The sequence below is a fragment of the Chroicocephalus ridibundus genome, chromosome 1, assembly GCF_963924245.1.
Source record: "Chroicocephalus ridibundus chromosome 1, bChrRid1.1, whole genome shotgun sequence".
NCBI lineage: Eukaryota > Metazoa > Chordata > Aves > Charadriiformes > Laridae > Chroicocephalus > Chroicocephalus ridibundus.
Window position 1 is genome coordinate 73,559,490 of NC_086284.1, and position 26,844 is coordinate 73,586,333.

The 26,844-nt window shown below is 43.3% G+C and overlaps 1 protein-coding gene across 2 annotated transcripts in view; it reads left to right on the plus strand.

Annotated features, from left to right (window-relative positions):
* Positions 1 to 26,844, plus strand: part of AFF3 (ALF transcription elongation factor 3) — a 338,460-nt gene that overhangs the window by 140,755 nt on the left and 170,861 nt on the right. For both annotated transcript variants that reach the window (XM_063339571.1, XM_063339580.1), the window contains exon 4: positions 8,216 to 8,260. In XM_063339571.1, the coding sequence (XP_063195641.1) occupies positions 8,216 to 8,260 (45 nt within the window). The remainder of the gene's footprint in view (positions 1 to 8,215; positions 8,261 to 26,844) is intronic.

Here is a 26,844-nt window from a genome sequence, read left to right on the forward strand (position 1 = left end):
TGGCAAAATAATCCATTTAATTTATTGAATATTACACTAGCTGATGGTATATTCATATTAAAATGTCACAAAAAGATTAACAGTTCCATAATACTTGTTTTTCCAACTGTTGCTGCTTTACAGATGTTATATATTCTCCCCAAACAAACACAGACAATATATTAAATGCAATCGATTGGTCTCAGTCCAGATCCTGGCGGACAAGTGTCCACATCACTAAAAATACCACATTCCAGTTGACACTAATTGGCCATCTGTGCAGCAGGGAGGACAGGCATCTAATGGGGAGAAAAGCTGATCTCTGTCGCTCCCAGGGCAGGGTCCTTGGGTCGGCTGTTGAAGGAATGCGTGGGCTGAGGGGAGAAGCCCATAGCTTTGCTAAAAAGCCTTTCCTACTGCAAAGCCAAAAGACTCTGGTGTCCAGAATGGAAACTTTCCAACAAATAGACCACTGTGTCAAGCAAGCAGTCACTTAATATTTTCAGAGGATGCATACGGTACTGCAGAAAATGTATGCTGAAGGCATTTCCAGAGGACTCCCCCACCAGCTTTTTCCAGTTTTTGGGTGGGAAGAGGGGCTGTGGAGTCCATTGAGGGGGGTTGTTGACAGCATTTTGGTGAATGGCAGTTACCTTCAGCTGCTGTTGACTTCACTGAAAGCTGAGGTCACTTACTCGACACCTCCCAGGATCGAGCATCTAGCGAGGAGTAAAATTGCAAGTTGCAATCTTCGTTATTACCATCCCATTATATTTTTCAAATGGGTAGCAAGAGAGTGTAATCACATCAGACCCTATTTTTTCATTAGTGAAGAAAAACATTAATATACTGTGACATGGTATTGATTTGGTACAATCAATCTTTCCCAATAACAATAAAACCTTTATATTTTATTAATAGAACAATGCAGTTCTTCTCCATTACAGCTCCCTTTTATTGTTCTGGGTCACAGTGTAATTCTGGCATGTTTGGATTTTTATTTTTATGAATATAATGTGAAAGCCTGTAAAATTGCTCCACCAATCTGCCAGTAGGTTTTATTTGAGGCTCCCAAGCATCTTTTATTAGATGAAATGTTACCGGTGCAGCACTGGTCATTGATTGTTTGATGGCCCTTAGGGGTGGAGAGGGTGACGAGGTTTCAGAAAGGTTCTTGGCCTTTAATTCTCTTGATTTTTTTGTGGTGTGGATTCTGAGACTTGGACTCAGAACTTCTCATCAGTTTGAAGGTGACCTCTCAACACGTGGCTGGACCCAGCGCTTCTAAATCCCCTCCAAGTTGGGCTGTAGGTGCCTAAACGCTAGTGAAGCTCCCAGCAGCCATCCAGAAAGCGGCCCTTCGGCATCACCTCACTTTCTGACTCCAGGCTTTCCATACTTAGTTCAAGTCAGGCAGTACATGGGCAGGAGGTGCATCAAGCTCTGGGGCAGGCCACGGGCATGTGCTGGGGGAGTTACACTCTAACCTCGTCTCCCTGCTGTTCAAAAACAAAAATACAATACCCTGAATGCCTTTATTTATACCTCCACAGTAAATCCATCTTCAACTAGACCTCAGCCTGAACTTCAGAGGCAGAATCCTTTCTTGCACACCGGCCCCTCAGGTCTGCATATCGGGTCAGCACAGCCTAAGGCTGGCAGTGCACTGGATGTAAACTCCTCTGCAGTCTTCCTTCTTGGAGGCTCTACTCTCCAAAAGCTTCTCTCCTACCTCGGTTGTGGGTGAGCTGCTGAGCAAGATGTTCAGAGCAAGTATCACTCTTCAAGAGCAAAACGTACTCTTGTCTGATTAGCATCTCCTTTCTAGTTTGCCTGGTAAGTCTGTTGGATCATTTGATGTTTCTATCTACAGATATTTTTGATTCATCTTCTTCGATTAGCCAGAATATCTTCCTGTTCCTGGTACAAGACTGGGGCATCATGATATTCCAGTTGCAATGAGGCTCCCAATTAGTATAGACAGATAGTTTCAGTAAAGCAAAGCTAGATGACTTTCATCACTAGCTCTTTATTCACTTTTTTCCTTGAAGTGAAATCTTTGTTAACCTTTTTCCTCTTCCCTTTTGAACCAAGAACAATGTTGCAAGATCCCATGGCAGGAAAAGTAATCCCCATAATAAATATGAAGGCTCCATCTCAAAAGAGAATGGGCTTATTAAAGGTTACAGTTTATTAGAAGTCACTGTAAATTAGATGGATTTAATAACTTTAATTAGAGCAACGCTTTGTGACACAGAGCTTGAGGAGAATTCATCCCCGTCTCCCTCCTGTATGCCTCCGTGTCTAAGGAAGCATCAGCAGTTCCTCAGAGTGAAAGAGAAACAGCTCCTACTCGCAGCAGAGCAGAGCACAGGAGAAAACTACTGTATCAACAGACCATGGCCACTGGCACTCCAAATTAGTAGTAAGAAACAGCACGAGTGCCAAGTAAAGCTTTCAAATATCAGGGACAACAGAAAATCAAGCTTCTTCAGCAGTCTCTTCGTATCTCTTCCCTTGGTGTAACCCTGCCCAGTTCAGCTCTGCTTGCCTGCATCCTCAGAGAGAGATGAGGGGTCTTCTTTGCTTGAGGGCTGTAAAGTGCCCAGCATTACTAACAACCATTGGTGAAATGAGGGGGGCTACAGTACACCGTGGCTCCCTGAAGTCCAGCCCTGTTAAAGTAGATGGAAACATTACTGGTAGGTCTCAGGTCAGCCACCGAGATGGAAATGCCATTCTTGTTAGAGGAGCTAAAAAGAGAAATACAATTCTTAATTCTGTTCTGGTCAGAGGTTTTTCCTACTCAGTACTTTTCCTGTGGGACATTGCAGTTTATCAGAAGTGAAAATGTCTGCATCTATGTTGATTTTGACCAAACCTATTTTCATTCTTTTTTGCAGAAAATATTTTTCTTAAAGGAAAAAATTACCAAATTTGGAGTCAGGGTGAAACATTTCAATATTTTGTTTTAATGGCTTCTTGATTTAGGTCATATATTGTTCTGTAATTACAAATTTTATTTATATTTCTTAAAATTTGTTGTTAAAGTGTTTTGATCTGATCAAACTTTAATTTCTCAACTGAACTGAAGACCACTTCTTAGAATTTAATTTTGAAGGTAATGGTATCACACAATTACATTTTTAATGGGAGCATAACCAACGGAATAAAATCTACATGTAGGTGCCTGTCCCCTTCTCCCCCCCGCTGCAGTTCAGAATGAAGCTATATTCAAAAAAGTGGGCACTTCCTGAAAGACAAAAAAGTCAGGTTTTGAACCAGTTGAGGTCTAATCTTTTAACCAGCCCACCTTTCCTGGGGTCCAAAGTCTTGCTTTTTCTCTCCAGTGTGGGTTCAGCACAACCATCCCATAAAGAGCCTTTTGGAAGATGTAGCTTATGTAAGGAAGTCAACAGCAAGTTAAGCCTGAATGTCTAAAAACCCTTCCTGGGCATCTGCAAATGACCTCTCCCAAAAAATACCTTTACACAGCCTGGCTATATTTCCACAGAAACCCCAGAAGTCACCTCTCTGGTCTCAGGCACGTCTCCCTGTCAAATTTGTACATTTTATTCCACGACTTGAAGGTGTTAAGATCTCTTCAGAGAAACGATCGAAGGGAGACTTTGTTGAGGGCAATGGTTCTCCACAATCCAACAGGCAGAGGCCACACGTATGAATAAATAAAAAGATAAGGACTTTACTTATCTTTTTCATACTGGAAGTTTCTTTCTAGCAAATGGATTGTATAGAAAATGTTATATATACACATATATGCGTGTGTGTGTTTGTGTGTGTGTATGTATCTCCATACTTTCATGGTCTTGCCTGGCAAAGAAGCATTTCCAATATGCTTTGAGATCAAGGTCCATCAATGTGGGCTTTTTTCCCTTTTTTTCCTGTTTTTTTTTAATCATGGATTTAGGTTATTGTCTGCCAACATTTACTGCCTGAAGCTTCACTTTAGGCTCCAGGGGAAACCCCGCAGCCCCGTTTCAGGCGGTGTCGTGCGGTGCCTGTGCAGCACGGGGGTGAGAGCTGCCCTAGAGGCAGAGGTGGCACCCAAAGGGTGGCACTTGGTGGCTGCTGCCATGTTGTTGGTGGCAGATGCCTGGCATTCAAGTGCTGACACAGCCAGCCTGGCTCCCGACGAGTGGAAGAGGCTAAGTATGTACCTCGGCCTTCCGGAGATCTTGATCATGCCTAATTTATACTGGAGACCAAATCCAATAACTTCTGGAGACTTTGTAAAAACACTTAGCACAGTCCAAACAATGACAGCACCAAAAGCTCGCACCATAAAAATCTCTTAGGCTAAAATGTAAATAGGTACTTGCAGAAAATTTTTCTTTCTTTCCTTAACACAAAGATTTGAAAGGAGGGAGAAGTATCACAGATAGGCAATTCCTTTCAGAGGGGTTTCTTTATATATCTCCATGTGAAAGCTGTTGGTAAGGGAAGAAAAAATAAAGTAATGCTCTGAAATAAAATTTGTACAGATGCAGCTTTTTTTTGAAATGACATCCCGTTTCTCAAAAATTCAATGTAGCCTTTAGTCAGCCTTGTTTCTTACCGTTCTCTGTGCTTTGCATGGTAATTAGCCGCTCGTGTTATCAGCAGCGCGATGCTCCCGGCTATTTCTTCAGCAGCCGCTGCTGTTATCCTCGGCGGCGGCTCCTCGCATCCTCCTGCCAGCCTGTACGCCAGCCCCACGTGTGTGCAGGTGCTCGGCGTTCTCCAGGCTGCGCCGAGCGAGGAGTGAGGGTAATGGGCGCAGCATCGCAGAGGGGAGAGGCCGGAGCCCACTTCCCCCAGCAGCTCCCTGAGACGTCCCAGTGTTCAATGCAGATGGTTCATTGGAGGTTCAGTGGGGCGAGTTTGTTATGACAGATCACAAAAATGCAAGGGGAGGCAAACAAGCTGGGTTCGTCAATGTCACAATAAATACAGGGTGGCAGCTCCTCGGCTTAGTTGGGAGCAGCAGCCTCAAGACCTTTATTTTGGTTTTTGTTTTTTTTTTTTAAAGTAATTAAAACGTTTATTGCACCAGTGCACTGTGGCATGCAGGCTGTCGAGAGGGTGGAGGGGCTGCTTTGCGCAGATTGCCGGCACCGCTGACATTAGCCTTAACGCAGGTGCTGCGTCACGCAGCCGGCACTGACGCCATAGTGCTTGGATCAGGCAAGGCCACTGACGCAAGTAGCACGTCGAGTCCTCTGTGCTATTCGTTGTCTGGAGGTAAAGCAATCTCTTCTTTTAATTCAGATTTCAAGAAACATTTACCAGCTTTTTTTTTTTTTTTTTTAAACTAAAATATGGCCATGAAGTTAAATTCAGGTTGCCAGGTTCAGAGGCGGCGGGGGTTCCTCTGTAACATGAGTAGAGATGTAGCGGAGAAGAAAGCTTTTAGAGTAAGAATGGGGATTTTTTTCCATACCGACACCTACAGACACTTTTCAGACATAGCTTAAGGTCCCACAATAACACTCTGCATTTGATATCATGAAGAAGAACATAATATGGCTCCAGGCCATATGAAATTGAAGTTGCTTGCTGTGTGCAGAGCATGGTCTCTTAACTTCCCCGCCCTTATTCTAGGAAGTTTGATATCAGCAGTAATGTAAGATCCTTACAAGTATTCAAACCAAAAAAAAAAAAAAAAAAAAAATAAATTTGGCATTCAAAAGATGAAGAACAAAGAGGGAAATATAGAAACTGAGGGTTTTTTTCCAAATATTGTTTTCAGTTTTGCGTACCTTGTCTTTGGTCTTGTGTTTCCAGCTTTTTTTTGCCTTTTGAAAAGCTGTGTGATGTTATTGAGAGAGATACGTGAAAAGTTTTTTAACTCCCTGCCCAGAGATATGTTGTGGTAGGGAGAATAGCTATAGTTTTAGTTCTGTGGTAATGGAAAGTGTAATTTCTTGCTGATGAGTATTTGCACTTATTCCATTACACTTCTAGGAGGGATGTTTAATTTTGTAACAGAAGTCTGTTTCTAAACCTACTCTGAAATAGCCTATTGCCAAATTTACCTTCAGTAGTTTTGCCTTCACACAAAAATAAGGAGCGTCATTTTACTATATGATCAACGTATTGTATACAGCATAAGATGGTAGGTCATCTCATCCCTCCTTCTGTAAGACGGCAGTGGACTAGAAGAGCAAACTTGAGGTCTGGCAGTAAATTCGTTGCTCTGTAAACAAGGCACTTCATGACGAGGGCTTTAACACTCTCCACTGTTGTGAATGGGATTAACAAGTCATAGGCCAGGGTTTGGGGAAGGAGAAGGAGAAAATGGAGGGAAGCCCACAGAGACGAGAGAAATAAAAACTAGCTAATATGAATTTTAAAATTCTTAACTATCCAGAGATTGTTGTGGTGATTCTGTCTGTCTTGTTAGCTTTGTTAGCAACGTGAACTATTGCACTTGCTCCAGCGTCAGGAAAGGTCGCATGCAGTGTTGCGCGGCTCCTTGGGGACAGGGCTGAGATCAGAACAGGGCTACCTGCACAGGGCTGCGGCTTCTCTTCAGCATCACTACATCAGGTATGAGTAACTCTCCACAGGCTGACTTTATAGCATGTTTAGTTCCTTTCCTTTTGAAGTCAGTGGCGTAACTCCTGGTGAACTGCAAAAGCCTGTATTGCACCAGAAAGGGTTAACGCAATACGTTTGTTTAACAATCGAGAGCCATATTCAGCCAAGATTTGGCAGGAGTGCTGATAACAAAGCACTTATGACTTTCTATGAATTGGCATGAAATAGCAGCCACAAAAAACTATGAGACATAAATTGTTCCCTCGCATACGCGTGGCTGTCGCACTTCTGACCTTGGTTACAGCCGGAGAGAATGAGCGGCGGCGGATCCAGACCTCCACAGTTGCTCAGCTCAGGCTGGGGAGCAGCGGTGACAGTGTCCAGGACTTGCACAAACTAGCTAGTGGGATCATTTGGGTCTGGTAGGCACAGAGGTACCCGTTTTTGAAAGTGCCTTGTGGTTTTTTGGGTGCCCAAATACAGAAGTGGTAGAGAAGTCTGATTTCCAGGTGAGGATAGCTCAGCACTTCGGAAAATCAAATTGCTTCGATACTTCTCCAGCTGAGCACCTGAAAACTCAGAACCTCCAGGTGTTTTTTGAAAACGAGAGGCGAAGACCAAGCACACCTCCCTGCTAGCTTTTTGGGGACAGTGATTATTTGTTTTGTTTCCGTCCCCCCGCTTCCCACATGGGAAGACCACAAGCCCCAGTCTCCTGAGTTATTTCTCTTCTGCAAAAGGAAGAAAATCTTTCTGTGGGGAATTGTCAGGAAATTTAGTGTGGTGAAGTAAATCCTCAGAAAACTTGCTTGGTGCAGCAGCCACCCGTACCTTTTGGAGAGCTGCAGGAGACGGGCACCCCCTCAGCGTTGGTACCTCCATCCGTGGTGTGCCCTCTCTTCCCAGTTGTGCCGGGCAGCGCAAGTGAACTGGGGGCAGGGGGCAGGCAGGAAGGTGGGGGGGGGCATAAGTATGGCAGATGCTTACCTGATCCCGGATTTCCCGGATCATCCCGGAGATCCTGGATTTCCCCTCCCCAGAACGGCTCTGGAGGAAGCCATCCCATTGAGGAGAGCTGAATTCCTCCGCGCCCTTGGTCCCTTGGTCCGGGTGGGTTTAGGGACAGCATTTTAAGAAATTGTAGCCTTCTCAGAACCGCTGTGCTGCCAAGCCCGTGCTCAGAGTTGCCGCCAGTGTCGCAGTCCCTGCGGCCTCCCCTCACTGTCACACAGGTGCCTCCAGCCTATACATCGTCAGGCTTCGCACAGGCAGTGTCCCTGCAGAGTCCTGCCTGCACAGAGGGTGCGGAGAGATGTTATTTATTCCATTTAAGTAAATGCACATATTGGATCTATGTACATGCGGTAACTGTTCTGCTTATGCTTGCTCACATGCAGTATATCCAAACCAGCAGGAGCCGTACCCAAAAGTGGTGTAAACAAAATCCTATGAATTTATATAAAGATGTTGCAACCGTATGTAAACACTGCAAATATTACGTCTTTCTCTGGTGCTGATGGGGAAGAATTTGAGAATTTTAAGCAGTGCAACTTTTCAGACGCTGGAAAGACTTGGCCTCATTTCGAAACTGTAATAGAGGTTGGAATATATTTCATGTGACAACCATGTCCTCAAACCTGCTATTTGTTATTTCTTTTGAAAACACAAACAAACAATTTTCTCATTTTGTTTACAGGACAGTGGAACAGGAGATAACAGCTGCATTGAAGAAATACTGCGGGTAGGAATCCTTAAAAGACCATTTTTTCCAGTGCCATTTTGTTTACTCTAAAAAGACAAAAGACTAACAAGAATATTACAATTACTGCTGTTAAAAATATTACTCTCTTAGATTTTCATCTTTCTAAGGAAAAAGTAGACAAAATTATTTCCTCATGAAAAATAATTGAAAAATCTGTGAAAACAACCTTCCAGAGCCTCTGAATTTCACTGCTGCTTTGTGCCAGTACGGCTGACCTTCATGCATGCAGAAGCAGATAATGGGATAAATTATAAACTGAAATGTACAATGATGTTTCAGGTTTACACACCATGCAAAGTGCATGTTTCCATTAATCACGACTGTCAAAAATCTTAATTTTGAAGGGAGGTCTAGGAAGGTCATTTTCCACCTGGATTTAATTAGAATCCATTATGTAATGTCATTATGTCCATTATGTCCATTATATAATGACAATGTGCAAAACTGTAGTTATTTCCATATTTCATTATTATTTCTTTTATCTTAGTAATTTCTAGTTTATTTTCATGGAGCAAATTAATACACATCCAGACAGATCTTAGCTTGAATCAACTTTGATATTGATTATTCTCTGAGGCGGACAAATTTATAAACAATGAAACATTTCCATATATTTTAACTTGCGTTTTTTTCCGTTCTTTTCCTAAATTGATAATTCAATAATTTGCAATGCTTATAAATATGATATAACAGTGATTGAAATACCAAACAAGGTAGATGGAGTGGTAAAACCTCCCTGTTACTGTGTGCGCTTCCACCTCTTGGATATCCGCTACCCAAATATTTCGGATTGTTTATAAACTATGGGGCTATAAATATTTGGTTTCGAGATTAGGAGTGCATTAAGCCTGTTGTTTCTAAAGGCATTTCTCCATTCTCCCTGAATATGTTAAATACAGCTTTTAATTCTGAAGCCGGACAAAGAGTTTATCGAAGGGTGATGATGATGTATTGCTTATGACTTCACTGGCAGAGCTTTTAGTTAGCTAACGTTTACAAAGTAGGCTTTTGTAGCACTGAACCACATATTCAACAAGCCTTAGCCTCAGTCCCTGCTGTTTTGTTACGAATTAGTAGCAGATAGTATAATTCATGAGAGCTTTTTACATTTTTCACGATGCACTAAGTATGTGATGTGATGTGAGGATTATTCACCCCTTTTTTATGCAAGGCTTTTAAAATGAACAGTCAAAGAAGCTGGTCTTCCTCCTTAGGTTGTGCAGTTTGGCTTGTGCAATTAGCGAAACAATGCAGAAGAGACATGGTTCCTTCCACAGAGAGGAACATGGATATGTAAGAGACCCCAGCTGAGAAGAAAAATGCACTATATGGCTAGGGACAGTAAGGTGCACGTCCAAACCAGTGAACAAAGCTGCTGCTCTCTCTTTTTTTTCCTCAAGAAATATTTTTGTGAAGCTTCATGATGAAGCTATCCTTGGACGGATAGGACCCTTTTTGTTTGTGAGGATTTATTCACGAATTCTTTCACTTTGCTTAAAAACTGAATAAGGCAACCCACAGCTCAAAAGCCACACTTCGCATCAGTGTCTTGCTGTCTGCTGAGGCTTAGCATGGCTAAAATGGCTCTTGTCCTCACGCGAATACTCAGTGATCATGGGTAATCTCTGCATTCTGCCCATCCTCCAGGTCTGCGACCTGGCTCTCGCTTTCTATTCTGGACTTCCCTTGTGTCTCTGTGTCTAAAACTACACGTAAACCTTGCAGAGTGTTACTCTATAGCATTTGCAGCTGAAGCTCTTTCTTCACAAAGGTGTAAGTCTCAGGTCCAAATTCTCATTCCACACCTTGATTGCTGCAACATCCCCGCCTTGGTTTTGACGAATGCAGTGTTACCCACCTCCCTTCGCGCTGCTGCGCAGATCATTTTCCTCGCTTGACATCTCCCCCAAAGACATTTGTCTTTCCATCTCACCGCTGTCATCTCCTTCTCTATCACATCAAGTACAGCTGTTTGTCTCTGATTTTAAGGCCTCAAGTCTACCGGTCTGTGCTAATATATTAGCTCCCACTTTAGCTTACCTGGTGATGCCAGCCTGTGTCACAATGTTGCTAAGTTTTCCATCAGTTAATTTCTCCCATGTTTTCCATCAGATCTGGGAAGAGCCTTGAACGCTTTCCCAATTAGCTCCATACACGCCTTCAGGCCCTCTCTTAAGAACGTCCTTTTTCACGAGGACTGTGGAAAAACAGTCGTGGGGTCAGGGCTATACCGCTGTTTCTCATGCTTGGACACTGTTGTCCCTCTGGTCTCTTGTAGTGCCCAGTGAGGTCAGATATACCCATCTGCTCTCTTTTGGCCTGAAAAGTGAACTTTCTGTATCAGGGAACTGCTGTGTAGTACAAAAGCAATGCTTAGGTACTCTGGCAATACAAATCCAGATCAGCAGTGGTGGTTGTTACTGATAATTAGTGAAAACAGCAACAGTAATAATGCGCCATTGCTACTCGCTTTGTAAATTACTGGCATCCAGACTTTTCCAGCCGTCTCCGTGTCCTCTTTTTGTCCTGAACAGATCCATTCAGTTTCAACACAGATTTTCTGGTTTTCAGAAACAGACTGTTTTTAAGGAATGCCATTTCCATGTCTTTGTTGGAGGTGCTATTCACATAGTTAAGCCAAAGTTTAGCTGCTTTTTGGACAGAATATGTGCAGTTCCTGTACAGGTGCCCAAAGGCAGACAACAAAAAGCCACAGGAACTGCAATCCTTGTGTTCGCCTCAGAAAAGATGGCTCTTTGCTGGCACACTGAACTGTGTTTATTGTAGGAAGGGCCACTTGACTGTATGGAGCATCAGCAAAAGGAAGAAGATGCTTAAAATTTATCTTTGTAAGGAACATTGCGCCCAATTTGAGCTCTCTTGCACAACACAAAAGCAGAAAACATCCTCTCTTTCTAAATAGCATGTTCCCTGCACACGTCAGGCTGTGGCTTTTCCAAGGGATAGATGCTTCCACGGCATGTCTGTGTTTCCCCAGTCGAGACCAAGGGCAGTAGGAAGTGTCCCCCAGGTCTGCTCCATCTGCTTCCCTGTGTTTCCTTCCCCCAGCGCCTGAGAGGAGGCAAGTGCTGGTTTGCTCACAGATCTTGTCACCCTCTGGTTTCAGGACATGGCCAGAACTAACATCTGGACCTGGGCTGCAAAATCAGTTTAGGCATAGCTTTAAAATCACCAAACCTTATTTTACACTAACTGTGACAGGAATTTATAGTCTTTGTGCTGTCTGGTGCACCACAGGGTGCCACGGCTTAAGCCTAGCCTTTTTTGATGTTGTTTTACCAAATGTATCAGGGCTCTGTAGACTTTGTAAATTGACAGATCCTTCTGCACAAAGCTGCAGGTTCCAGAGAAAGCCCCCAAGAACTGAGACGCAGAACCGCTTCCAGTCCTGAAGGAGGCTGATTAACAAGACAGTAACCCTGTCGAGATCGGAGCTGTTGTAAGGATTCCTGCTGGGTTTGTAATCACTGCAGGAATCCTGAACCTCATCTAACCCCATGCACTAATTTATAGCAACTTCTTCAAAGTGTAGTGACGGCTCTGTCCGGCTGCCGGCATGCACGTCAAGGGCAGAGAAACTTCTAAGAGAGCCTTCGGTGTAAATAACTCCAGTAAGACCAAGTAACAGATGTAATGTCAAATCAAGAAAGAAAAGCCTCATTACTTGACAGTAGCTGTAAAAGGCAAATCCTTGTAAGCTTTTGCATTGTTGGTGGAAGACATGGTAGAAAACTTTGAAGCAGAAAATAAGAGTTAAGACTACACAAATATCCTTTATTCCACCATCCTGGAGCAGTTGCTACCTGAGTTCCAGAGACACCGCCAAAGCCAACCTATTCACTTCCTCACTAAAACACAGGCTTGCTAAGCAAGATTAGTAATTTTTGGCTGATTTTTGTTTGATTTCATTAGTGTGTGAAACTGTGTATTTTGTTATGGCTGGTGGGGTTTGGAGTAAACATCTATTTTGCGGTAGTACCTGCGAAAAATGCAAGAGTCCTGCCTCTCCACAAAGTTCACTGTTGCAACCAATATTGGATCCACCCTGAGGATATTTGCTATGGATTTAGGGAGAAAGGGAGTGTGTCGAGTGCAGCCAGTTCTTGGTTTCTAAGATAAATGGTCGGAGATTGATCTGGCTGTTCGTACAGTCTTAGCTTCAATTTCCTAGAGTTGCGGTAGTTTTGTTGAAAGGAAACCCATGGGCAAGCTGAGCTCTTAATTACTGAAGATGTGAATTCCTTGTGAATTGCCTGGGGTTTTTTTTTGTGTTGACATGAGAGGTGTCGTTGAACTGGGGCGAGAGGGACGTAATTTGAGTGTTTGGCCTGCAAACAGTGTTTGGCTGCAGGATGTGGAGGCAGTGGGAAGCTGGTGGAGCAACAAGAATGCAGAGAAAGGGCTGGAGGAAAACCAAGCAGGAAAACCAGTTAACACAGCAGAAGCCGCCTCCTTTGGGATGGTGTGGAGCAGTGGGGAGGCAGGATGGGGTGTGGGGTGGAGGACAGATAAATTTCTTTCAGGGAAGACAGAAAAAGTAGTGAAAGGACTGAGACTCTACCTACAAACATCCCTCCTGGTGAAGGGCAACGTGGCTTGGTGCCACGAGTCTCCTGCCCAGGGGTGAGCACCCGCAGGTGCCCTTGCAAATAGGTTGTGACTCCCCACGGCCACAGGACATCCACTTATGAAAACATGACATTTTAAGTGTGATGGCTTAGAGGAGTAATTTACGTGAACCTCTCTACCCCGTGAAACTAATCAGAGTATGTAAAGCACAGTACTTCTTCTTTGAGCAACGTAAAAAACTGAATGAAAACAGAATCTAATTCTGTATTTTTCCCCTTCCCCACTTGGGATCCCTTGGCTCATTAGCAGCCTTGCTAATTCTTTAGCAGAAAGCATTAAGGATCAGCCTATCAAATATTCAGGGTTTTTTCCAAACCCAAACAGCCATATGTGCCGTGAGATCAGCTGCACTCCATCAGCTGATTGAATTAAAACAAGAGCAGAGGTAAATTAGAAACTGTCTGCACAAGACAAATCCTGTGAAAACATGAAATCCTACCAAACACGCTGTCACTGTGAATAAGCATCACAGTCAGTGGAGCACGTGTCAATACTTAGAGGGGAGAAAAATCAGTTTCTTAGAGGTAGGTTGTTAGTTCAACAACTGTGAACTGCTGCCTTGTAAATGTTAATGACTGTAAGATCCCACTGGCTGCAGTTAAGCTCCTGGTGGAGTCGGACATGTGAAGAATTACAGAACACAAATATGGTAATCAGCAGTATATTTCTAAACACTCCTCTTGCTTCCCAAAGCAGAGGGAAAAGCCTACAGGTGGAATGAGACCCACTTTGCTGCACGGTGCAGGTTCAATAGCTACCTCGGCACTAGCAGAGAGTTTCATTGCAGTCTCGCCTCGCCGCTGGAAAGCAGTTGCTGGGAAACTGGGAGGAAGCTGAGAAGGCCACCCTCAGCATGGCACCTTCCTGGGGAAATTCGGGTTGGCTTTTGTGACTGAGCCCGGTGGGAAACTCCTGGGAAAGTTTCAGGAGGAACACAGCAACCTCCGGTGAAAGAGAGGTGGCGAGGGAGAGAGAAGGCATGGAGACTCAGAAGCAGCCCCAATTTGCTGATACTACCTTTCTGGATCAGTCTCATTGAATACAGAAGTACTCCAAAGTGCCAGAATCGTATTAAAAATGTATCAGAGGCATAAAATATCATTTGTTTTCATTGAAATCTTGCAGAAGAACTTTCACAGCACTGCTTTGCTTTCATTCTCCTAAGTTTCAGAGCAATTAAAGCATTACTTTGGCTGATGTATACTGTTCATTGCATTTCTTCAGTATTATTCTTTTTGTCTTTCTTACTCAAATAAATGAAAAAGCATACCCAAGAGTGTTTGCAAAATGCGTCATTTCACCCGAGGCACTAAAACCCAGAAACGTTAAGCCATAGTTCAAGCGATCTAATCCAACCTCCAATACTCACCGATTAACGTTGCTCTTCTTACCACACCGTGACATCCAGCTCGTTCGTACAGTATCTTTTCTCCAGCAGTCACCGTCTGCAGTGATTTACCTAGGTCAACTTTCCTCCAGCCAGGCTGGGTACCGCTAGTGGTGTGGATGGCAGCACTGTGTAGCTTCAGCAAGCTCTGCCTGGAGCTTCTCCAGCTTCTCGGTGAGAATTAGCAGTCCATACGGTACCTTGTGCTACTAGAGGAAAATTAGCAGCAGTACCAGAGCTAGCTGAAGATATTTTGGCATTGTCCACATAAGCTGCAATGACTGCAGAGACGGCATACCTGTGTACACCATTATTCCCTTGACTCCTCACACCTTAGCAGCTTTCAGGATACACCGTCTTTATGTGGTGCCTTGGCCTTCCCCTGTGTGTCCGCTGCAGACAGGGTCTCTTTATTACCTCTTTTATCCCTTTTTGGGCTTTCTCAGAGCATCAGAGTCTCTCTCCAAGTGATCTGTTACTTGTCAGCTCATCTGAACAGATGCTGCTCCTGGTTTGGGCATCGTGCGTGGCACATCCTTTCGATTGCCCATGTTGTGGTTTTCAACTGTCAATAAATCTTCACAGCCAACAGGTTAGACCCAGATATGTAAGCACTGCTTCCCTGGTCCTTAGCATATACAGTCTGAGGTACAGAGCACCATGTAAAATGGTATGCTGACAGTGATAATGTCAACCAACCATTAATTAGTTGTACATCAACAGCCACCCTGAATTGTCACACTCGAGTTTTTGCTGCTGTCACTGTTGTTGTTGAAAATAGTGTCTCAAAGGAGTTTGAGGTTTGAATTATGCTGTATATAAACCTTGAACTTAATTAATCTCAGCGTCAATGAAAAAATATCACCTTAAAAAGTCAAAAACTATAAATAGTTTGGTGGAAATAGGAGATCATGCCATAAACTCTTATGGTGGGAATAAGACTTACAAGAAATGCCACTCAAAGGTAGTCTGCCTTTCAGTCTTCCAGGTCCCAACACAGAACATGGAGGCACTTTCTGTGGCATTGGCCACTCATGTGCTGGGGCACTGACATTCTCAAATATGGCAAAATCTGATCTGTTTTGAATCAAATGGGGTGGTACAGAGGAAAGAGACCCATATTCTTCTTAGAACACAAGTAGCTGATGTGAGAAGGCTTTGCGTTAGGAAAAGGCAGGCCAGTGTAAAAAGAGCTGGTGAAACACTATCGTGCTAATGTGGTGGAATTAATTTTCAAAATTGCTGTTTTGTAGCGAGTGTATGCACCCTGCTATTTGACAAGGCAAGAGAGAATCCAGAATGAATTATCCAGCCTCTCTGCTATACAAAATAATACAGTAAAATGCTTACTAATTCTTCCCTCTGTTTAGAGTGTTTCACAAAGCTGGAAAAGAGGCACAATCACCATCTTGTTCCAATACAGAGAAATGATTCCTTGTTATTAATGGCAAAGGGCCAGATAGATCCTCATTTTGTATATCCCTGCCACAGCTCCTCTGAGGCCAACAGAATTATGCATGTTAATACCAGAAAGGAGCAGTGCTATCAGTCCTAATGAAAAAAAAATAAAATTTGGATAATAGCAGGTATCCACACTGTTGGGAGCCTGGGATTTGATGCCTTCAGCTGCCATCTTTAGAGAGCAGCCTACTTTCTACCCCCTTGGTAAGATTCACTCAAAACAAAGTGAGACCACAAAGGAGATGTGACTTGAGGTGGTGGCATCCTCCAGTAAATCCTGTGGTGACAGTGGTTTCTTCCTTGGTTAAATGGGCTTTAAGGAAGCAGACTCATCAGAGGAATGCAGCTAGATGCTGTTGTATGATGTATTTCCCACCCAAGTTAGCGATCCCTTTTTCGTCACCGTGTTTCCAGGGATGGCTGTAGAGTAAGGGAAGGAGAGACGGAGGGCTTCCCATAGTGTGCGTGTGTTCTGGGCTATAGACTGCAGCGGTGGCTGCAGAGCCAGGCAATCATTGCCCCATAGTCCCCGATGCCTAAGGACACGGCCCTGGTTTGCCCTGTGGGCCCACAGGGTGACAGACCTGCTGCCATCCCCGCCTTAAGATACGTCTCTGAAAAGCTGCCTTAAATCGAGTTGTGGGTTTCAGTGGCTGACATTACACGTGTACTTCAGCAGTGCACCTCTTCCTGTCATCTACACTAATATTTTCAGTAGACATGCTCTGACATCTAGGAAATTCCTCTGTGCTGCCTGATTTTCCACAACTGGAGATGATCAGCAGGAACTCTCCCACCACTGTCACTTTTTGGTCTGACTCAGGAAGTGTGAGCTCTCTGTTTATGTCTGAGAGAGGCAGCTTTCCTCATCTGGGAGCTGAGACTAATGTTCTTTTGTTAATCATATTTAATCATATTTAGGAGCAACACATGAGTTAGCAGTTAGCTTCACTTGGCAGAAGGGCTTTAAGGAAATTGTGGGAGAAAAGAGGAGTCTGCTAAAAGGAAATTAAATCGCTTTCAAGAATATTCCATTGCAATGTCTATACTAATAAGTAAAATGGACTAATAACTGTTCTCTTACCCTGAGGCCAATCAACGGAGCATGGCTTGTGTCCAAAGAGCTAAACTCTTACAGCCACGAAGCAGAGTGGCTTCACCCACGCTGCCTGTTGGGAGAGGCCCCTGGGCATGCAGGGGTTTTCTCTGCAAGAGTTGGTCCTGGCCAAAACTGTGCTGGTGGCAGTGATTTAATGATACGCACGGTTGTGGGCCAGCCCTCAGGTATGTGGTCCTGTCGGTGTGTTAGGAGAGACGTCGTCTAACTTTTCCATACAATGCGCTGGGCTTCCTCCAGCCTTGTGCAAAAACTCAAAGACCTTGGAGAATACAGTGCTAGCCACACTGCAAAAACTGTGACTGAAAATCTCGAGCATTTTTTATTCTATATATTTTGGCATCTTTTTGTTATTGTGGTTCATTGCCCTTGGGATATATTGAGTTGGGTTTTTTTCTTTGAGAATGTGAAAGGTAAAAACTGTTTTTGAAGGAAAGACAAGAACATACACAGTCGTTTGTCTGCAGGATGCAAAGTGCTGTTAATAGAATATTTTAGGAGAGACTGACTGAATACTGATCAAGTTTTCACCAACCAAAATGCCATAATATCTGTCCTTTATGATTAGCGCTAAATGTCATTTACTGTGTATGGTGCATTGTGTCATTCTTACAGTTATTTTGGATTTAGTACCTTGGGAAGTAAAATGCTATCTGGTGTGCTTCAAAAGTAAGGCACTTGGAAAAGACCCAATTATTTCATGTACAAATTATTGATGTCACCTTAAATGATGCGATTCTCACTCAGTTGTCCAAACAGTACCACTGAATGAAGGTGGTGATAGATCGTCACATTTCTGACAATTTCTGAAAACTCAACTTTTGCCAACAGAATTAATTTAATTAAAAATATATATTCTTTGCAATAATATTGACTACACTACACAAGGACACAAAAGGGCTTACATACAAACTTCAGTTAAAAAGCATGCAATTTTATAGAGAAATTGCAAATCTGTCACTTTACCCTTGGGAGAAAAAAGTTATTCAGAGTAATGACAATAGCTTGGTGGGAGAGAAAGTGGGCTTCACGCAGTAAAAAAGTTTCTGTCCAGCTGTGTGGGTTTTCCACAGGCTTTTTTTCATTAATATTATCAAGTTATTTGTTATTTACTCATGAATGCTGAATAAATACCGAGCAAATTCAAGACATTATTAATTTTCCTAGCATTGCATGTACGCATATGTAATGGTTCATTATAGCCCTGAGTTTTCAACATATTCCAGTGTAAATTAGAAGAGCCCAATTAAAAAAATTGTAGACCCTGATCCAACCTTTGTTGACTTCAGATCCTCATGTTGAATGGAGCACCAAAAGAGAAAATTATGCCTATTAAATTGAGTAAACATTTTCTTCATTTATCTGGGTGACTTTTTTCTGTCAGTGAAAACTATTTTTTGCTAAAAATGCCAACCCTTAGAAATTTAATGAGTATTAATGAAAAGCTGGAATAATTTAGCACAGACAAAAAGAGGGTAATTTTCCTTAGACATTTCGTTAGTACGAGCCGAGTCCTAAAAGGCCTATTCTCCTTGTGGTTTGTCAGAATAATTCTCATTATAGTCAATAGGAACCAGGTATATATGCATCAATAGCAGAATAGACTGCTAAATATAGTTGCTGCCGCGGCAGCTGGTTCCCTCTCTTGTTCATCAGATGGGGAAGCTGGAAGCTGCAGCAGCCTCACAGTGTAAGAAAGACAACCCTTGAAGAAATTTGTTTCCTGGGAACAGGGGGGGCACGAGCTCGATTTCGCGCTTCCAGGCACTTCAGACTTTTCCCAAGCGGATGGACAAGTCTTCAGCCTGCTGTGTTTGGGCCCACCACCCAGGGCCACCAGGCGTGCAAGCTTCCCTTAGCCTGAGCAGGCTACCCAAATTTACCATATGCATCATATTTTCCAGGCTATGTGACTGCTGCAGCTCCTGCAGTCGTTCCAAAAAAAATAGATGGTTGGGGCTTTTCCCCGTTATCTGGAGAAGCAGTGTACATCTCTAGACAAAGCCATAAAAGATCTGCACGCTTTGCCCCGTCTAAATTTCCCCATCGTTTTTTGCTGTCACTCCTCATCTCCCTTGCATCTGAAGATGACATTTCCACCCTGTCTTCCAGGCTCTGCCTGGCTTTCCCTCTCCCTCCCCTCCCAGGCAGCAGTGTCTTTCATCCTCCCTGGTGTCTCCCTGCTCAGAGAGCTGCCCCCGGGCTCTCTTCTCCTAAATAAGCTGCCTTTGTCTCTGGGCCCTTGGAGTCTCACAGGAGTCACTTAGGCTCTGTGATTTTTTTTAAGACCTAGGATTAGTATCTGATATCTTTTTTTCTCTTGTCTGGGATTTTCTGCTATCCAAATCTAGACCCCTGTGGAGAGGCAGGGGGAAAAAATGGCCCTTAACCTTTTGTTTTCCTTGGGTAAGATCTATTCAGGTGCTGAAAAGCCTTCGCTATCGACATTTTGTGGCAGACATTAACTTCTTTTCCTTGTCTTCTTAGCACACAGAGTATAAAGCATTACACAGTAAAAAACAGCCATAAGGAATTCATAAATTATATATGGGCAGATTCCCCAAGTCATCAAACATTCCCTTCTGTAAAGGATGTTCCCTATCAGTTATTGTTTCTGTGGTGTATGTACCTTTCCATATCTTGTCATCTAAGCTTTCATGGATATTTTTTCTTTTTTTTTTTTTTTTGTAATTTCAGTGAATTCTTATTTAAAACAAACCAACAGGAGTCTGCTTTTTTACCCCTCTCTCTGTCCCTGTTTGCCAGCGGAAACCGCACAGGTTGGACAGACAGGTGGAGGGAGTTCTTGGCTGAGACAGACACAGACCCGCAGTCTTTGGTTTCACTGTCACCATCCCTTGAACCCCTGATGCCAGGGAAGGAGCCAGCCTGCCCGGGGTTGCCTGTGCTGTGGGTACTCTCACACAGCCCCTGGCAGCGTTTCTGGCTGCAGCAGCTTTGCAGATGTGCAGGGCTGAGAATCCAGCTTGAGAATGTCCCCTCTCGCACGCTTCACTAGGCAGAAGCTAATTCAAAATTCACGTGTCACTGAAAAAGCCATGCCAGCTAAATAGTGTATGCGAGTACTAGGGAGCTAAACACATGCAGAAATGGGCCGATCCACGATGCATCTTGTTCTGTCTGTCCAAGTGCCTGTATTTTGGCCAAGAGCCATAGGACTGCTAATCATTGCAGAGCATACCCTAGGAGCCATGCAGGGTTTGGGTCCAGCAAGAGGTACCTAATTATGATGGAACCATTGCACTGTCCCTTCAACTTTTCTGCAAAAGGTACCACTCTTACTAAATTTTTAAGGCCGTGTCTCACCCTACGCATGAGTTTTCCTGCAGCAATGATAGAATCAAGTCTTACAAGTATGAACTTAGGTGTCTTTAAAATACAAAGCAAAGCTTTTAAAGTCTTGTTGGCTCGGCAAATGCGTTTTTACAAAGCTCATATCCCAAAATAAAAGCAGTTTAAGAATCCTACAACTTAAAGTGTGTTAGAGTATATGAAAATAGAGTGTTCTGTGAGGAGAAGATAAGGGGAATTAAATGCTGAAGCCAGCATAGGTAAAAGGGAAAACGTAGCTGATCGTACAGCCATCCATCCTAGCCATTCCTCTCCAGCTCACATCCGCTCGTCTCCCCACTGCTCTGTTGCTGTTTCTAAATCCAGATGGCTGCAGGGTCAGTCCAGCCAAGCACCGCACTCTTTTTTCTGGTGTGCAAGAAGTCAGGCTCCTGCTGTGAATCACCTTCACGCTGCCGCCTGCCCTCCTTCGCTGACTGGTAGAAGGCGCAGGCGCCTAGCCCTGAGTTCAATGTCGGCAGCAGCCGGTGTGTGAGCACCCCTTGCAAAACAGGCACAGCGTTGACAGCTAAACTCTTTGCATTAGTTCCACGCAGGAGGGATGCATGAACCTCCTGGCAGTTCTAAAATATGCAACATTTCATACGGAACTGCAAAATGAAATACTTTGTTCAAGAGAACGCTGTTGGTCCATCTGACTCCATCTAAACTGGTGGTAGCCAAGAGGTACTTCTGATCTCACGTGTCTGGTTGTGTCCTAACTGTACAGCAGAGCAACAGACCTGCATACATCACTCCATGCAACTTTCCTTTCCCTGGTTTCAGCCCAAAACCCCCTGGATGCGTGAGTTGAAGAGAATCCCAATATAGCTCAGTTGGTTCTTGGATCTGGGTAGCTCCGTAACGAGAATCATAGAGAATCATAGAATCATAGAATTGTCAGGGTTGGAAGGGACCTTAAAGATCATCTAGTTCCAACCCCCCTGCCATGGGCAGGGACACCTCCCACTAGCTCAGGTTGCTCAAAGCCCCATCCAGCCTGGCTTTAAAATCTTCCAGGGATGGGGCTTCCACTACCCCTCTGGGCAACCTGTTCCAGTGCCTCACCACCCTCATGGTGAAGAACTTCTTCCTAACGTCCAATCTGAATCGACCCATCTCTAGTTTTAATCCATTCCCTCTAGTCCTACCATTACCTGACATCCTAAAAAGTCCCTCACCAGCTCTCATGTAGGCCCCCTTAAGATACTGGTAGGCCACAATAAGGTTTCCTCGGAGCCTTTGGAGGAGTGTGAAGAGCGATGCACGGCACTACAGGTGAATTTAGACTAAGCCAGAAAGAAATAGTTGCGTTTCAGAATTATCAAATGTTTAAGTCATTTATCTCAAAATAGAATTAAGGTGTGAGAAAGCCTATAAAATGCACAACTGCATTTCTCTGCAAAATTACAGGGTTCCTTCTGTTTGGAGTAATGATTGTAAATTCCTCGGTAGCACGGAGACTATTTAAGGTCACATCTACCAAAGCATATTTAAAGAAAGTTCAAACCTTTTGTGTCTGACACTTACATTCTGATTATCTGTCTGGAGGCAAAGCTCCTCATTTTGATATGTAATGAATAAAATGCACAAGTGGAAGGAATCAAGATAATGAATTTGCAGGATAATTTTACTAATTATCTTGTTGCTGATCATAGAACCAAGGCACTGCAAGTCAGTCCTACCACAGCTATTAATATGCAATGCCTAAAGCTGTTCTTGTAACATTTATTACTCATCTCGCTAGTTCTACACAAGTTGATAGTTTTCTATTAAATTTGTAAAAGTGAAGTCGTTAACATGTTCCTTGTTCTAAACATAACATGTTAAATTATACAAGTTTACCAAAGTCTAAAGTAAACGAGAGTATTTAAAATAAGCTGTTTTCTACTGCGTGAATGTTAGGTGATGAGTTGAGATGGGATTTATCTCACTTTGTTGTAGCTATTTGAAGATGGGCATCTAATCTAGGGTGTGAATTTAATCTCCCTAGGTAGTCATGGGAGAGAGGATGGGACAAATTGTCCTCTGAAGGTCCCTGTCTTCCCCAGTCCAGTCAATTTGCTTAAATGATTTTATTATTTTTTTATGACTAAAGCGAAGAGGGATTAAAGTTTGTTGTTGGGAAGTGCTAAACAGGACACTTTTCAAAAAGAAGAAAAGCAGAAACAAGTAATAGTACCGTGAGATTATGATTGGCCCCCTAGCCATTTGGTTGGCAATGCTTAGAAGAAGACAGTTGGAGAACACAAGCGTAGAGTCTGCCTTTGGGAACAGCTCAAAAACATGAAAAAGTGTCTTATCAAAGTGAGCCATTGATACCCAAACTGCAGCAACAAGATAGTCAAGCTCAGGAGCCATAATGTGATGCTCAGTGTGGCTTTAGGAGAAGGAACAAATGTGGACAGAGATGAGTGAGGAAGAAAAATTATGAGGTTAAAAATACATGCAAGAAAGACAGAAGCAAACACAATATTGGATAAGTGACCAGTGGGAGGAAGCAGCTGGATCCTGGCTCCTGTCTTCTATTGCTTCTGCATCCCAGGAGGACCAGAAGGAGCTCAGCCTCCTTGCTCTCCAGAGCAGCACAGAGTTGTCTCCCTGTATCATTGACTGTGAATCTCCCGAACTGTGTGTGCGGCCTTTCCTGCTGTGCCCTCCTCTATGCCAAAGTTTAGACGTTGCCTATTATTTTTCGCATGTAGAAAAGTCTGTGTTTTGTGTCCTTATGATGCAAAAGGGAAGCAAAAAGGAAACAAAAGAGAAAATCTGGAGGCGTTAGAAATGCAGAATTCCATAGGGTGCCCCTAAAGGGGGTGCTCTGGGAAAGTGGCACAGCAGATCCTGACCCTGTAACCTCATTACTGTGTCATCCCAGCTGGGCTCTGTAGGCACCTTGTCTCTGCCTTGCTCGGTATTTGTTTAAGAGGACTTAGACCTCCAGCCTGTAGTCCTTGGAACTACCCATGTGATGGAGACCATTGTAATGGGCATATAATTTTTGCTTAGAAAAGAATGAAAATCCTCAAAAAAAAATCTATTCAGACTGCTCCTGCAGCAAGCTAAGATACCGTAAAGTTTTTGATAACTAAATCCATTTGGTGCTTTATCTCTGCCCTCAAATCATTTCCCTTAATATTAGACAAAACTACAGCACAATAAAAAACAATAATGGTCAGGCACTTGGCTTAATAAAAGAGTCTTTTGAACTGCTATTATAACGTAGAAAAGAGGTCAGCCATTTCAGCATAGATCTTAAAAGTTAGCTGGAAATATTTGTAATACTAACAGAAGAATCAAAGCTGCTTCTCGACCAACCATGCTGCAAATAAGGATGCTGCAAATAAGGACTTTAGAAGCCCCAAAGGACTCTGCTTTAATAAGCAAGTCATCTAAAAGCACTGTTGCAGACAACCAGAGGGTACAAAATAACGCAGACCAGAAATGATCTGACTGCAGAGAGACATTGGAAGGCAACAGGTTCTCTCTAGACAACTGGATAAAAACCGAGACAGTGGTGAAAAAATAAGCATTTATCATGCTGCCTTTTTAGTTTCTGTTTCATGGTTTGGTTGTGCTTTTCTCTCCCATAGAAGTTCATCAGAAACATTAAAAGCAGAAATTGAGTGCTATTTGCAGGTTTTGTTTTTGTTGTTGTATGAAATTGAGAGCATACTGTGCTATAAATAAAAGCTTGTAAGTAAATTCCCAGCACATTAAAACCTGCCTAACAGGAGATTAAGATGGTCTGAAGTCACTGACTCAGATCATAAACAGTGCGCCGTTGGCTGAAATGATTAATCGCTGTGGTATGAAAGAAAAGAGGAAATTTGTTAAAAAATAAGCAGGGGGCAGGATGCTAACTCCAGGGGCACGCTGATTGGCTCTTTAATAATGTATAACGAAGCGCGTGCCAGATCAAAAGCAAATCACATGCAGCTGGCAGAAAATGAAATGGCATTAGGCAAAGTATTTGTCTAGCTATGAGGCTATTTAGGAAACTACTGTCTATTAATGTAATGTCTATTAAAGCTTTTCAAATTAATTTTTGCTGAGAGAAACCCCATAAATAAAACATGGTATATGCATTTTATATATATGCACAGACACATATGTCCATATATCCATATGTATGCATTATATATTATAAATATATTCATATGTATGCAGGACCAGAGGACATGGTGTGAAGTTGCGGCAGGGGAGGTTTAGGTTAGATATTAGGAAGAATTACTTTACTGAAAGAGTGGTCAGGCACTGGAACAGCCTGCCCAGGGAGGTGGTTGAGTCACCATCCCTAGAGGTGTTTAAGAAACGTCTAGATGTGGCACTTCAGGGCATGCTCTGAAGGGCAGAGATTGTAGGTTGTTGGGTTGGACTCGATGATCTCAAAGGTCCTTTCCAACCATGAAGATTCTATGATTCTATGATTATATATTATAAATACCGCAAACATTTAGTCACAAGTTTGCAAAATTACCAGGCATTATTAACAGCTATTCAGGCTAATTAAATCATCTTCACATTCTTATTTTAATTGTTGCTGTGTGTGAGTGTGTGCTGAATAATTGTTACTTGGTTGTGTTACGATACTATTTTTTGCTGTGACAGAATTTGACAAAAATCTATGGCAGGGGGAAGAGAAGAGAGGTGCAGTGATGGAACACCCCCATCCCTTGCACGTTACGCTGTCGGCTTTTATAATCTCAAAGGGACACCTGTCTGCTGAGCTCCTTCAGCTTTGAACGGGTCGGCTCAGCAGCAGATGTGGGAAGGCAGGGAGCGATGCTAACCCTGGGAGATGTCTTTCCATCAGCATTCCCTTTTCAAGACACTGATATGCCCATCCGTGGCTGAGGCTAGGCTCATGCAGAAGTCCAGGGGCATGTTCTTCTGTGTCTGGGTGCAGCGTGGACCTAGTTTTAATCCAGTGAAAGCCTGAAGCACAACGCCTGTCCTGAAACCCTGGGGCTGTCCCTCTCCAGCCCCATGCTCTAACCCTTAGGCTGGAAACGCAACCTTCCTCCGTGCCTTGTGGGCTGCTGGCTTGGGCTTTTCTGCTACGCCAGAGGTCCGGCTCCAACAGGAGGGAGCAGGCAGAGTTCCCTCCCAAAACATAGTGTGCTCTGAAGGTCTCCTGAGGAGCGGGAGCCACCTGAGGCTGATGAAAGCCTGCAAAGTCACCGCTGTGGAGGTCAACCCAAACTGCAGAGCACCAGCCAGCCTCCCCGCCCTCTGGGCTCTCCGCCGCTACATATTTGAAGGGCGGCGTTACTCTGTGCCGTCACACAGTAAGTGATACTGCTTTGCTGTCCTGCCATCCCGTTCTTGTCACTGCACAGCAGAAACCGTCAGCTGATGGGAGCAGCACGTGTGGGGAAAACCAGAGCCCAGGCGGCCTGGCAGCCCCGCGCCTTTCCGCAATTACCAACAACAGTTCGTTTCTGTCACCGCTTACTAAAAACATGGCACAGCGACTGAAATAAGTGAGCACTTAAGGGAAACCCAGACCTTTTATATCTGCCACTTATTTCCTGATTATCTTCCTGGAGGTCAGGCCCTTCATTTTGACACTTAATGAATAAAATGCCCACGTTGCAGGAAATGGGATAATGAATTGTGAAAAGACATAATCAGCAATGACTAAATAATTAAGGGAATTGAAATGTAGAGTCATGTGGGAATGTATTAATAATAACATGATTTTTCCATATGCTAAAAAATTCTGTCTGTTTTTAGAAAATCAGTCATCACACATGCTCTGTGGCAAAAAAAAAAAATTAATGTAGACTAATAGGAACTGTAATTAGATGTTCTGCTTTTAAACAGCTGAATAAAAGATGAAATCATATAGAAAGTATATTTAGATACAAGCCAGAAAGTAAACTGATTATTATTCATAGTGCTGTTAATAGGAGCTGTAATTTATGCATCTAGTGGGAATCATGTTAGGCAATTAGGAAAGGGAGTCACACTTGACTTCCCTTTATGCATTTACATATTTATATATTTTTCTATATCCTGCCAATGTCTCCATCTTTCCAGTTACCTTTAATCCACGTAACTGCCTAGAATAATACCTTTTACAGTGAAATTCTCTGTTGGAGTTCCAAAGTTGGCCTTCACTTAGATTAAAGAAAGCCACACGAGCTTCTCTTTGATCATATTTGTCTCCTGACATTGGACTTTTGCAGGTCCCCGGTATTACATGAAGAATGGGACTTTTTAATTTCTCTCAGCGCTTCACCTTCAAAGGCCCGCGGCAGAAATTATCGTGGCAGTTGGACGGGACTGTGCCCATTTCTGCTCCCCTCTGTCTATGTTACCCCTCTACCTACTTACCCAGGGTCCAGGTTCAATTGCTTGGTCTCAGTCTGCTCCTAACAAAACCCGGGATCCTAGAATTCACCACACTCCCAGCACTGAAATCCCAATGATCTGGATTTTGGTTCCGCTTGGCTTTGCTGCGTTTGTGGAATATATGGTCTTTCATATATATTTAATACTTTCAACAGTTCACTGCAAGAATGATTTATGCTTATTCGGTGCAACAAGATAGTTATTGTTTCAATCCGAAAGTGTCCTAGTATCTAATCA